The 14,955-nt window shown below is 42.3% G+C and overlaps 1 protein-coding gene across 1 annotated transcript; it reads right to left on the bottom strand.

The window, feature by feature from the left end:
* Nucleotides 1-6,331: 6,331 nt before the first annotated feature.
* On the bottom strand, nucleotides 6,332-11,779 carry LOC143284986 (outer dynein arm-docking complex subunit 4-like). The gene is made up of 3 exons (XM_076592148.1): nucleotides 11,494-11,779; nucleotides 9,780-9,878; nucleotides 6,332-7,045 (listed from the first exon to the last, which is right to left on the bottom strand). The coding sequence occupies exons 1-3, from the start codon at nucleotides 11,777-11,779 to the stop codon at nucleotides 6,900-6,902; spliced, it is 531 nt and encodes a 176-aa protein (XP_076448263.1). The 3' UTR covers nucleotides 6,332-6,899.
* Between the last annotated feature and the right edge of the window lie 3,176 nt (nucleotides 11,780-14,955).

Here is a 14,955-nt window from a genome sequence, read left to right as displayed (position 1 = left end):
AAATTAGGATACATACAAGTGCATATCAATATAAAAACTAGTGCATACTCACACATGCACGCACTGCGCGCGCGCACACACACACACACACACACACACACACACACACACACACACACGTTTGAACAGAAGCCGCATATTACATGTGGATGGGGCTGATGGCTAGATCTTCACGTAGATGGTTGTTGATTGCATAGTTCTGTTTATCATAATGGATTTGTTCGAGAGACAGGGCATTGAATGCTTTCCGGAAAAAGCTATTGGCGAAGCGATTGGTTTTCGTCCTTATACTTCTGTACCGTCGACCAGAGGGGAGCATCTCGAAAATGACAAAAGCTGGATGTGATTCATCCTGGCTGATTGATTTTGCTTTTTTTGCAAACTGTAACTTTTCCAATCGTTTTCTTTTTAAGTGATGTCAACAGTAGCAACTCCTGCAATGTTTTGTTGTGAAGCCATAAACAGCAAATCAACGCATTTACCAGCAAACTGCAACTTTTCCCTTTTTTTTTTTTTTTTTTTTAAAGTAAGTGATGTCAGCAGCAACAACTGCTGCTGCTAGTACAATACGACACCACCACCAAATACTATCACCCATTACTACTTCTACTACAACTGCTTAAACTACAACATGTCATGTACGATCTGTCTCGTTGATTTCCCAAGAAAGTGAACGCTTTTTACCAGTTACCCATGAGCATTGCACACAATACAGAGCTGACCAACACAGAGCGAGGTCTGCACGAGACGTATTCAACAAGCTGACACGAGAGGCGAGGCCTTCAAGACTCGCGCGTCAAAACCATTTGATGACCACAGGAATTATAGAAAACAAAAGCAAGACCTCGTCTCTTCTGCACCTTTAAGCTGTTCCTGTTGTTAAGTATGTCATGTTGTGACCCTGAGTCATTTCAGTAGGTATCATGTCATTACCACCAGTCACCTTTCCAATGTTATAGTATGTCATGTCACCCTGAGTCATTTCAGTAGGTATGTCACCACCGCCAGTCACTTTTCCAATGTATAGTATGTCATGTGACCCTGAGTCATTTCAGTAGGTATCATGTCATCACCGCCTATCACTTTTCCAATGTTATAGTATGTCATGTTGTGACCCTGAGTCATTTCAGTAGGTATCATGTCATCACCGCCAGTCACTTTTCCAATGTTATAGTATGTCATGTTGTGACCCTGAGTCATTTCAGTAGGTATCATGTCATCACCGCCAGTCACTTTTCCAATGTTATAATATGTCATGTGACCCTGAGTCATTTCAGTAGGTATCATGTCATTACCGCCAGTCACTTTTCCAATGTTATAATATGTCATGTGACACTGAGTCATTTCAGTAGGTATCATGTCATTACCGCCCGTCACTTTTCTAATGTTATAGTATGTTATGTGACCCTGAGTCATTTCAGTAGGTATCATGTCATTACCGCCCGTCACTTTTCCAATGTTATAGTATGTCATGTTGTGACCCTGAGTCATTTCAGTAGGTATCATGTCATCACCGCCTATCACTTTTCCAATGTTATAGTATGTCATGTGACCCTGAGTCATTTCAGTAGGTATCATGTCATTACCGCCAGTCACTTTTCCAATGTATAGTATGTCATGTGACCCTGAGTCATTTCAGTAGGTATCATGTCATTACCGCCAGTCACTTTTCCAATGTTATAGTATGTCATGTGACCCTGAGTCATTTCAGTAGGTATCATGTCATTACCGCCCGTCACTTTTCCAATGTTATAGTATGTTATGTGACCCTGAGTCATTTCAGTAGGTATCATGTCATTACCGCCCGTCACTTTTCCAATGTTATAGTATGTTATGTGACCCTGAGTCATTTCAGTAGGTATCATGTCATCACCGCCAGTCACTTTTCCAATGTTATAGTATGTCATGTTGTGACCCTGAGTCATTTCAGTAGGTATCATGTCATCACCGCCAGTCACTTTTCCAATGTTATAGTATGTCATGTGACCCTGAGTCATTTCAGTTGGTATCATGTCATCACCGCCTATCACTTTTCCAATGTTATAGTATGTCATGTTGTGACCCTGAGTTATTTCAGTTGGTATCATGTCATCACCGCCAGTCACTTTTTCAATGTTATAGTATGTCATGTTGTGACCCTGAGTCATTTCAGTAGGTATCATGTCATTACCGCCAGTCACTTTTCCAATGTTATAGTATGTTATGTCACCCTGAGTCATTTCAGTAGGTATCATGTCATTACCACCAGTCACTTTTCCAATGTTATAGTATGTCATGTTGTGACCCTGAGTCATTTCAGTAGGTATCATGTCATTACCACCAGTCACTTTTCCAATGTTATAATATGTCATGTGACCCTGAATCATTTCAGTAGGTATCATAATATCATTACTTTATTATTAGTATTATTATCATTATAAGCATTTACGCCTTATCTTGAAAATAAGCCCTAGGCGGCCACAAATAGAACACAAATGTAAATATCAAAAAGGAAAAATTGAACACAAGATACCAAACAACATTAAAAATTATTCACCCCCACCCCCCTCCTACACACACACACCCACAATACACACGCGCACGCACACACACGTCATAACACACAATCGTAAATAGTACACAATCAAAAATACTACCAACCAATTCTGAAACTATCAAAACACTCGGTCACTAATAGTCATTTTAGATCATACTGGAAACGGATGAGCTGTTGAGAATTAATCAGGAGGGGAAAAGTTGGGTCTTCAGACTGGATTTAAAAGACTGCAGCGAAGATGAGTGACGGAGAGGCTGAGGAAGTTGATTCCAAAGAAAGGGTGCTTGGAATGAAAAAAAACTGCGTTGGCCGTACGTTTTGGTTCGAGCATGGGGGATACTAAGCTTTCAGGTGTCAGAAGAAGAGCGGAGTTGGCGTGAGGGTATGTTGAAAGATACTGTGGACCAGAAGCCTCAGTGGACTTGAATCAAAGAGAGACGACTTTGTAAATAATTCTTTCCTGTATTGGGAGCCAGTGTAAAGCCTGAAGGAGAGGAGAGACATGATCAAATTTGCAGGAACGAAAGACAAGACGAGAAGCATAGTTCTGGACTTTCTGAAGCCTAGCAATGAGGTAGCTGGGTGAACCAACAAGTAGGGAATTACAATTATCCAGGCGGGACAGCACAAAGACACAGAGGAGAGTTTTGGTTACATCTTCGGTCAGGAGATGACGGATGGATGCAATTCTGCGAATTTCAAAGTAACACAGTTTGCATATAATTTATTTGCAACCTGCTGCTGATAGGAAAGAGACTGGTCGAGTATGACACCAAGATTGCGGATGGAAGAGGAAAGAGGAATGTCGGTGCCACTGAGGGAGACAGAGGAAGGAATAGAGACTGAGTGGCAAAGTATTTGTCGGGTGATAATCATGATTTCAGTTTTATCCTCATTTAATTTAAGCTTGTTTTCAGTCATCCATGTCTTCAGATCGGAGATGCAGGCCTGAATAGAGTCAATGAGAGAGGGAAGGAGAAACGGAGGACCAGACAGATACAGCTGGTTGTCATCGGAAAAGCTATGGTGGGACAATGAATGATGATTCACAATGGTCGAAATCGGTTGTGTATAGAGAACAAACACAATGGGCCCAAACACGGAGCTTTGTGGCACACCAAACTGTACGTCGGATGGGGAGGATTAAAGAGCGCAAACAGACACAACATTGGACCGGTCAGACAGATAAGAGCAGAACCATGAGAAAGCAAGATCGCAGATTCCAAAAGTGCGATTCAGACGGTTGAGGAGAATCTGATCAGCAGTATCAAAGGCGTCTGAAAGATCAAGTCACTTTTCCAATTGTTATAGTATGTCATGTTGTGACCCTGAGTCATTTCAGTAGGTATCATAATGTCATTACTGCCAGTCACTATACCAAGTTTGATGTAAATTGAATGTAAATAATGATCACTATCGCGTTTTTTATTTTGCAAAATGACCTTGACCTTTGCCCTCACACCCTGATAATAACGATGTCTTGATGGAGATGACTGGATATGTCTTATACATACCTGCCGTCTCACCGAGTTTGGTTCCAAAACTCCTTGCGATTGCCGAGAACATTCCTAAACACACACACACACACATATATATATATACACACGCACGCACACACACACACACACACACACACACACACACACACACGACAGGGTGATTGTAAAATATAACCACTTTATTGAAACTCGTGATTCAAAAACTGTTCAGCGTGCAAAATATCCTTCGTGGTCGTACGGACTAACAGTACAGTTTACATCAGACTGTTTTAGACACACGTCTACTGAAAAAAAAAATGATCATTTTATGCTCACAAACTGAAAAGGATTGTGAAGGATGCAAATGTTGATTTTTGTTGGATACCATCCCACACTGGATTCCTTTATAACGACCAAACAGACAGAGCAGCAGAAAGGGGAGCAAAGAATCATACAGATAGTATAAAATTATATTGCCCATTGTCATACAAGAAAATAAGTAATATACTAGAATGCGGCTTTTATAGGTGCTTTCATCCAACTCTAAAACCTCGTCAGTTGACTCTCTCAGACTTTGGTCCGATTCGCAGACCAGTTCTGAATTTAACTCTCAGACTATTATCAAATTCATTACGGACCAAATATTGTTCTAATGTCAAGTGCATATGCTTTAGTAACCTGACAATTAAGCATATAATTTTTGACTGTAGCTTGATGAAGCCTTATGTACACGAAAGTGTGTCTCCACAAGTGACTGAGAACGTTGATGTTTTTGACTTTTTGCATTCCTTATCAGCTGTTTCGCTTGTTAGTTTATTAACGACTTCTTTTACAAAGTCCTTTAAGTAATTTCCTGTAATTGTATTTAGATTTTTTTTTCAAATTTCCCCCTCATTTACCCAGTTTCCCCCAACTCTCCATTCATTCACATTCCCCACCCCTTCTAACTGATAATACTCAAATGTATACATTAATACTTTAACAAAATGTCTTCAATCACCGGTATGTGTGACAGGACATTAAACAAAAGTCCTCCTCCACATACATCATCACAGCCATACCTGTGCAATACAAAATCACAGTTAAAGGATGGGCATAAAATAGCATTCCAAAAACAGACATAAGATTTACCTATATACTAAGAATGTGCAATTCAACAGTATTTTGATTTCAGGTGTAACATTCAGAATAGATACACTCTGGCATACATTTTTGTCACATATCTGATAGTTAATTATTGCTGTTTTACAGCTGAATTGAGGCTGGAACAAAGCTGTATTTGGTTCTGTTTGTTTTAAAATTAAAAACACAGAAATGTTTGCCTGAAGGCAAGAGTCGATAATAATTTGCCAGCGTATGGCTGCTGTCGTTTGAAATGCATGTGGCCTTCTGTCGTACTCTGACACTGTACAGTTCACTCAAGCTGTCCTGTCTCACACCGACGACCTTACTGCACACAGTCACAGTCTTGTTCAGCATATTTTTATTCTTCACAGCGAGAGCACCATACCGACGTGTAAAAGAGGAAGTAAAGACAGATTCAATAAAACATCTGTAAAAGCGTTGAAGTGCTTTCGAATTAACTCTGATGTTTCTGAGTTTCAATAGTTGCGAGACTGACAATTTTTGTGAATAAAATTTGTATTAAGTGTAAATTCAGCTCATGATCAAGAAAAGTTTCAAGGTACTTGTATTCATGCACTCTTCCAGCCTTTATAATTATCATTGATGAACAGGTAAGGAACTGGAGAGGCGTTCTTTTCTTAATTCAATTACCACTTCTTTAAGTTTTCTGAATATTAAGATATTTAAATGGTTCTCTTTACACCCGGAGTGAAGAGTTAAGAGAATAGTGGGCAAAATAGTTGGATCTTTTTGCACGTTCTGGATTGTGCATTAATATGAAAGCGAATTTCTGTATTCTGTTTCAGACAATAAAGTGACTGATTGATTGACTGATTCTGTTGAATATTTGATAAGCTCCTCTCTCTCTCCTCTCTCTCTCTCCCTCTCTCTCTCTGTGTGTGTGTGTGTGTGTGTGTGTGTGTGTGTGTGTGTGTGTGTGTGTGTGTGTGTGTGAGTGAGTGTTACAAGGACAAAGGGGAAGGGGTGGATGGGCAGTATCAGCAACGAGATGCTGTTTTGCGCGGAGCACCGAACCACCCAGGCATAATGTTCTAAGTAAATCGCATGCGTAGGAATAAAAAAAAATACAAAAAAGATATTCGTCGCTCCTGTATCCTGTTTATCCCCTTCCGGTTTCATTCATATTTTCACACGCAAAAATGCGCGCGCGCACGCACGCACACACACAAGTGGACTCGCAAAACAAAAATAACCACAGGCTGGTGTTTATGTCGTCATCATCAATAAATACGTCAATTACACTGGGTGGTAATTTTCCCCGTCTTCAAAATATGAATCACACTATGATGACAGTGAACACTTTCGACTTCAAACGACTAACGAAGTAAGATAACTAGTACAATGGACAACAGCGTACTGACAAATTTACACACAGATGAATAACTACACAGTGAATAGTATACATTATATTATCTATAATACGAGACGCATTTTTTTTTGTTCCGAATTTTATGTTTACAAGTGTATTCTACAGTGCTGATAAGAACGGGACACCAGGAAGAATGCTCGTGCAAAATGTGCCACAACATTTGCTAACTGCACTGCTTTGCCTTCTACAAGTATCGCAATCCGTTTAACATGTCTCTCAACACCACAGGCTGTTCTCTTTTCTCTCTCCCTCTCTTTCTTTCTGCCTCTCCAGGTCACTTCTGTCCCTCTCTTTCTTTCTGCCTCTCCAGGTCACTTCTGTCCTTTTCTTTCGCTGTCACAGATGGTGAGGCCTGTTTATCAGTTCAGAGTCAGAAGTGGCGCCATCTGGGGGGTTGTGTGTCGATGAATCCAGGTCCCTTGAGGAGTTTGTTCCCCTGCCCCGTGGCCAGTTTAGTGTCCAGGAGGTGAGACACCCAGTCCGTCATGGGGTAAAACGTGTTGGCCATCCTTCTGCCTGTACAACACACCTCTCACTGTTTTACATACACCCCTCACTGCTTTACATACACCCCTCACTGCTTTACACACACATCTCGCTGCTTCACACACACACCCCTCACTGCTTTACACACCCCTCACTGCTTCACACACACCCCTCACTGCTTTACACACACCCCTCACTGCTTTACACACACATCTCGCTGCTTCACACACCCCCCCACTGCTTTACACACACCCTCACTGCTTTACACATACATCTCGCTGCTTCACACACCCCTCACTGCTTTACACACACCCCTCACTGCTTTACACACACATCTCGCTGCTTCACACACCCCTCACTGCTTTACACACACCCTCACTGCTTTACACACCCCTCACTGCTTTACACACCCCTCACTGCTTTACACTGCTTTATACACACACCTCACTGCTTTACAGACACCTCACTGCTTTACACTGCTTTACACACACACCTCACTGCTTTACACATACCCCTCACTGCTTTACACACACCCCTCAGTGCTTCACACACACCTCACTGCTTTAGACACCCCTCACTGCTTTACACCCCCCACACTGCTTCACACACACCCCTCACTGCTTTACACACACCTCACTGCTTTACACTGCTTTACACACACCCCTCACTGCTTTACACACCCCTCACTGCTTTACACTGCTTTACACACACCCCTCACCGCTTTACACACACCTCTCACTGCTTTAAACACACCCCTCACTGCTTCACACACCCACACACACACCTTACTTCTTTACACTGCCTTACACACACCCCTCGCTGCTTTACACACACACACCTCACTGCTTTACACTGCTTTACACACACCCCTCACTGCTTTACACGCATATACCTCACTGCTTTACACACACCCCTCACTGCTTTACACACACACACGTCACTGCTTTACGCACACACACGCTTCACTGCTCTGCACATACTTCAGACAGAGAAATGCAGGAAGACAGAGACAGAGAAATGCAGGAAGACAGAGAAATGCGGGAAGACAAAGACAGAGAAATGCAGGAAGACAGAGAAATGCAGGAAGACAGAGACAGAGAAATGCAAGAAGACAGAGACAGAGAAATGCAGGAAGACAGAGAAATGCAGGAAGACAGAGACAGAGAAATGCAGGAAAACAGAGAAATGCGGGAAGACAGACAAATGAGAAATACAGGAAGACAGAGAAAGAGAAATGCAGGAAGACAGAGACAGAGAAATACAGGAAGACAGAGAAATGCAGGAAGACAGAGAAGTGCAGGAAGACAGAGACAAAGAAATTCAGGAAGACAGAGAATGCAGGAAGGCAGAGACAAAGAAATGCAGGAAGACAGAGAATGCAGGAAGGCAGAGACAAAGAAATGCAGGAAGACAGAGAAATGCAGGAAGACAGAGAATGCAGGAAGGCAGAGACAAAGAAATGCAGGAAGACAGAGAATGCAGGAAGGCAGAGACAAAGAAATGCAGGAAGACAGAGAAATGCAGGAAGACAGAGAATGCAGGAAGGCAGAGACAAAGAAATGCAGGAAGACAGAGACAGAGAAATGCAGGAAGACAGAGACACGCAGGAAGACAGAGACAGAGAAATGCAGGAAGACAGACAAATGAGAAATACAGGAAGACAGAGAAATGCAGGAAGACAGACAAATGAGAAATACAGGAAGACAGAGAAATGCAGGAAGACAGACAAATGAGAAATACAGGAAGACAGAGACAGAGAAATGCAGGAAGACAGAGAAATGCAGGAAGACAGAGACAGAGAAATGCAGGAAGACAGAGAAATGCAGGAAGACAGAGACAGAGAAATGCAGGAAGACAGAGAAATGCAGGAAGACAGAGAAATGCAGGAAGACAGAGAAATGCAGGAAGACAGAGACAGAGAAATGCAAGAAGACAGAGACAGACGGACAGCAAGACAGACAGGAAGGACAGTTTCAGTTTCTCAAGGAGACGTCACTGTGTTCAGACATATCCATATACGCTACACATGTGCTAGGCAGATGCCTGACCAGCAGCATAACCCAACATGCCTGTCAGACGTTGAGCGCATCTCCCCAAACATTGATGTACAAAGCTACAAGGAAATCATTTCCACTGATTGTCAATGATGACCACTTATCTCCCCTAACATTGATGTACAAAGCCACAAGGAAATCATTTCCACTGTCACTGATGACCACTTATCTCCCCAAACATTGATGTGCAAAGCCACAAGGAAATCATTTTCACTGTCACTGATGACCACTTATCTCCCCTAACATTGATGTACAAAGCCACAAGGAAATCATTTCCACTGTCACTGATGACCACTTATCTCCCCTAACGTTGATGTACAAAGCCACAAGGAAATCATTTCCACTGTCACTGATGACCACTTATCTCCCCAAACATTGATGTACAAAGCCACAAGGAAATCATTTTCACTGACTGTCACTGATGACCACTTATCTCCCCTAACATCGATGTACAAAGCCACAAGGAAATCATTTCCACTGTCACCGATGACCACTTATCTCCCCAAATATTGATGTACAAGCCACAAGGAAATCATTTCCACTGCCACTGATGACCACTTATCTCCCCTAACATTGATGTACAAAGCCACAAGGAAATCATTTCCACTGCCACTGATGACCACTTATCTCCCCTAACATTGATGTACAAAGCCAGAAGGAAATCATTTCCACTGACTGTCACTGATGAAACCGGAAAGCACCTGTCTCACCTCTGACCAGTCCCTCTTTGAACCTGTCCACTGCCTGCTGCACCTTGCTCTTCAGCGACTTCATAGCGTCTCGAATGGCTGCCTCGGCCTCCTGGTCGTCTGCACACACACACACACACACACACATTAAACAATGTTGACTTCACACGCAGACACACACACACACACACACAGAAACACACGCAAATCAACCTATGTTGACTTCATACACACACATACACACACACACACACACACACAGACACGCACACACATTCAACTATGTTGACTTCACACACACACACACTCACACACACACATTCAACTAGGTTGACTTCACACACACACACACACACACACACACAGAGACACGCACACACATTCAACTATGTTGACTTCACACACACACATTCACACATGCACACGACTGTCAATAGGGAGATAGTGTGCACACTTTCGTCCGGAACGATCCTTGCTTGCAGAGCGGCAAAAAAAGGTCATATGACGTCATGGACTTTTCTGGGTGTGGACTGCCTTTCTTTGGACTTTTCGACAGTTAGATCACATCATTTTATTTGCACAGACTGAAGCAAACAACTAAAACTATGTCGTCAAAAAGGTTTTTAGAACTCAAGACATATACAGCATTTTAAAAGAATGCAACACGGTAAGTTTATTCCTTAAATTTAAAATTTATACACACACACACACACACACACACACACACACACACACATATATATATATATATATATATATATATATATATATATATATATATATATATTAGATTCCTCCGATCGAGATCTGGCGTAAACAAATGACAGAAAGCAGATTACGTAATCGGCTTGGCACCTTTGCCTTGAAACGGAATATATAGAATAGACCTTGTCGATGGTTGTCCAGGACAACAATTTTCCCTTCCCTCAATTTCACAAAGACATGAAACAGTATCCATGCTGTGGATAAAATGATGTTTCAAACTGATATTCGGTGTGTCAAGCCCTCCGAGTCCGAAGTCGAAACCAGATGAGGCTCTGTGTTGAATTTTAGAAAGGTCAGTTCGAATACTTGAATATGGCAGAGATTTGGCAAGAAACATGCTCAAAGTTAAAATAGAAGGTAAATGCAAATAACTGGTGTAATTATAAACCAAAAAACAACTTGTGAACTTGCAAAATTACTCGCCGAAATAGTTCAAAATCCTTTTGTCGGAACAGGCAATGGAGACGCGCATGCGCACGCGGTTCTCACTAAAAAACAAAAACAAAAAAACAACAACAAAAAACAAACAAACTGGGGAGTCCCGAGGAAATGTTCCCGCGAAGTGTGTGCACAGCCTCCCAAATATCAGTTGACGGTCCCTTTAAAAGCTTCAAAATGGCAAACACACAAACAAACAAAGAAACAAACACACACACACACACACACACACACACATCTCTGGCGGCAGCGTGTTGCAGAGCCTGACGAAAGGTGTACACACACACATACACACACACAGAGACACACACACACACACATGCACAGACACACCTCTGGCGACAGCGTGTTGCAGAGCCTGACGAAAGGTGTACACACACACACACACACACACACACACCTCTGGCGGCAGCGTGTTGCAGAGCCTGACGAAAGGTGTACACACACACACACACACCTCTGGCGGCAGCGTGTTGCAGAGCCTGACGAAAGGTGTACACACACACACACACACACACACACACACACGCACCTCTGGCGGCAGCGTGTTGCAGAGCCTGACGAAAGGTGGTGAGAGCTTTGTCCCTGTGCTGGTCTTTGACGTGACACACAGCCAACAGCACCGTACACTGCAGCTGTATCAGAGAGTTACCGCTCTTGGCGGCGTGCTGCACGGCCAGGGTGGCGGCGTCACGTGCCCGCGTGTAGTGCTGCACGTGGAAGAAACAGTTGGCGATCTCGTAGAACACTCGGGCCGACGTGTCGTCATCACGGGCCAGATCTAACCGCTTGACGTAGCTGGGACAAGAAGGAGACATTAAGCAGGGTGTACAGCCCGCTTCGTGGTGGACTTTTCGTTTTTAGCAGAGAGAGAAGCAGGTCGTATGACGTCATGGGCAGCCCACCACCGTAACTGGCTTCTCTGAGTTTGCTCAGCCTTTGTTTGGACAACTTTTCGGCAGAGTTTATAAATGGATCATTGAATACGTAATGGCAGATGTATGACAAGAAACTTGCTCAAAGGAAACATAGAAGACTAAAGCAAATAATGGGTGTAATTACAAAACCACAAATATCTTGTAAACTTGCAAAAATTGTCACCGAAAATGTTCAAAATCCTTTTGTCAGAACAGCGATTTCCACAACGAAATTTTAGCCTTTTGGTGACCTAGAAAAAAGGAAATGGAGATGTGCATGTGCTCGTGGTTCTCGCTAAAATTAACCAGGGAACCTCCAAGAAAATCAGACGAAAGTGGGTCTGTACACCCTCCCAGTTCACTGCAATCTGCTTGACAATTATTGCCTTCATGACACGGTTTTGCTGACATGGTCAGTTACGTACCGAGACATTCACTGCATGTCAGCTGACAATTGTTGCCTTCATGACACAGTTTTCCTGACATGGTCAATTACATCATGATAAAGATTTTCTTCAAACAATATTTTTAGAAACAGAAAAGAGTGGGAAGTTTGAGAGAGGGAGCGGGAGTCGGAGGAGGGGTGGGAGGGGGGGTGGGCTGAAAAGTCAGAGCATGATTAGACTGTCAAATGTTGTTCATTCAGCAGCGTGACTAGACTATCATTCAGCAGCATGAACAGACAGTCAACTATTGTTCATTCAGCAGCATGACCAGACTGTCAACTATTGTTCATTCAGCAGCATGACTAGACTGTCAACTATTGTTCATTCAGCAGCATGACTAGACTGTCAGCTATTGTTCATTCAGCAGCATGACTAGACTGTCAAATGTTGTTCATTCAGCAGCATGACTAGACTGTCAAATGTTGTTCATTCAGCAGCATGACTAGACTGTCAAATGTTCATTCAACAGAATGACTAGACTGTCAACTATTGTTCATTCAGCAGCATGACCAGAATGTCAGCTATTGTTCATTCAGCAGCATGACTAGACTGTCAAATGTTCATTCAGCAGCATGACTAGACTGTCAACTATTGTTCATTCAGCAGCATGACTAGACTGTCAGCTATTGTTCATTCAGCAGCATGACTAGACTGTCAAATGTTGTTCATTCAGCAGCATGACTAGACTGTCAAATGTTCATTCAACAGAATGACTAGACTGTCAACTGTTCATTCAACAGAATGACTAGACTGTCAACTATTGTTCATTCAGCAGCATGACCAGAATGTCAGCTATTGTTCATTCAGCAGCATGACTAGACTGTCAACTATTGTTCATTTAGCAACATGACTAGACTGTCAACTATTGTTCATTCAACAGCATGACTAGACCGTCCAAAGTATTTCATTAAAAGGCGTGACCTGACTGTCCAAAACAATTCATTCAGTAGAAACACTGGACTGTCCAAAACAGTTCATTCAGTAGTATAACTAGATTGTCCAACATTGTTCATTCAGTAGTAAAACTATACTGTCCAACATTGTTCATTCAGTCGTAAAACTAGACTGTCCAACATTGTTCATTCAGTAGTAAAACTAGACTGTCCAAAACAGTTCATTCAGTAGTAAAACTAGACTGTCCAAAACAGTTCATTCAGTAGTAAAACTACATTGTTTTGGTCGTATAACTAGACTGTCCAACATTGTTCATTCAGTGGTAAAACTAGACTGTCGATGTCCAACATTGTTCATTCAGTAGTAAAACTAGACTGTCCAAAATACTTCATTCAGTAGTATGACTAGACTGTCCAAAACAGTTCATTCAATGGTAAAACTAGACTGTCCAACATTGTTCATTCAGTCATAAAACTAGACTGTCCAAAATTGTTCATTCAGTCGTAAAACTATACTGTCCAACATTGTTCATTCAGTCATAAAACAATACTGTCCAACATTGTTCATTCAGTCGTAAAACTAGACTGTCCAACATTGTTCATTCAGTAGTATGACTAGACTGTCCAAAACAGTTCATTCAGTAGTAAAACTAGACTGTCCAACATTGTTCATTCAGAAGTAAAACTAGACTGTCCAACGTTGTTCATTCGGTCGTTAAACTATACTGTCCAACATTGTTCATTCGGAAGTAAAACTAGACTTTCCAACGTTGTTCATTCAGTCGTAAACAATACTGTCCAACATTGTTCATTCAGTCATAAAACTAGACTGTCCAAAATTGTTCATTCAGTCGTAAAACTATACTGTGCAACATTGTTCATTCAGACATAAAACAATACTGTCCAACATTGTTCATTCAGTAGTAAAACTAGACTGTCCAACATTGTTCATTCAGTAGTAAAACTAGACTGTCCAACATTGTTCATTCAGAAGTAAAACTAGACTTTCCAACGTTGTTCTTTCAGTCGTAAACAATACTGTCCAACATTGTTCAGTCAGTCGTAAAACTAGACTGTCCAACATTGTTCATTCAGTAGAAAAACTAGACTGTCCAACGTTGTTCATTCAGTCGTAAAACTATTCATTTCATTGAAAGACATGTTGCTCCTCCCTGAGCACAAGGCTGAGAAAGGCAGAGATACTCACGCCTGCAGGGCCTCGTTGTAGTGTTTCTGAAGCACGTGAACACGACCCACGTTCTCCAGTGCCCGGGACTGAGCCTCGCTGTCCTGTCTGAACAGGGTGGACAACACGATGGCTTGGTGGACGGCTGGGTGGATACGTGATGGGTGGTTGGTGGCTGAGTATGGATGGATAGGTGGCTGGTTGGCTGGCTAAGTTCTCTTTGACTATTTTACTTTTAACACCGTGGAAGTGTGCGTGCGTGCGTGCGTGCGTGCGTGTGTGTGTGCGCGCGCGCACTGTTGTTTGTTTTTGATCGCATCATTTTAATGAAGAAGTGTCTGTTTTGTAATGCACAGTAACACGCATGAACACAAAACCACCTTCGTTCGCACACCTACACAGACATTTTAGATTTCCTTTATGCAACTGACACTTAAGTTTTCAACCTGCTGTACGGCTTACAAGGATTCCCCGATGTCCAGATCTTTGTGGTGATGACGTAAGGACTTCTCGTGCTCCCCCAGCATCATGGCGGCTGTTCCCGAGAAGCTG

This window comes from Babylonia areolata, chromosome 8 (genome assembly GCF_041734735.1).
Source record: "Babylonia areolata isolate BAREFJ2019XMU chromosome 8, ASM4173473v1, whole genome shotgun sequence".
NCBI classification, from domain to species: Eukaryota; Metazoa; Mollusca; class Gastropoda; order Neogastropoda; family Buccinidae; genus Babylonia; species Babylonia areolata.
This window is presented reverse-complemented; position numbering and strand designations above follow the sequence as displayed.

Coding starts and splice junctions, on each gene's coding strand:
- LOC143284986 (XM_076592148.1), bottom strand. CDS start 11,779: ATGTCTCCTTCTTGTCCCAGCTACGTCAAGCGGTTAGATCTGGCCCGT. Junction 9,879..11,493: donor GCAACACGCTGCCGCCAGAG/GTGCGTGTGTGT, acceptor GTGTGTGTGCAG/ACGACCAGGAGGCCGAGGCA. Junction 7,046..9,779: donor CAAAGAGGGACTGGTCAGAG/GTGAGACAGGTG, acceptor TGTGTTGTACAG/GCAGAAGGATGGCCAACACG.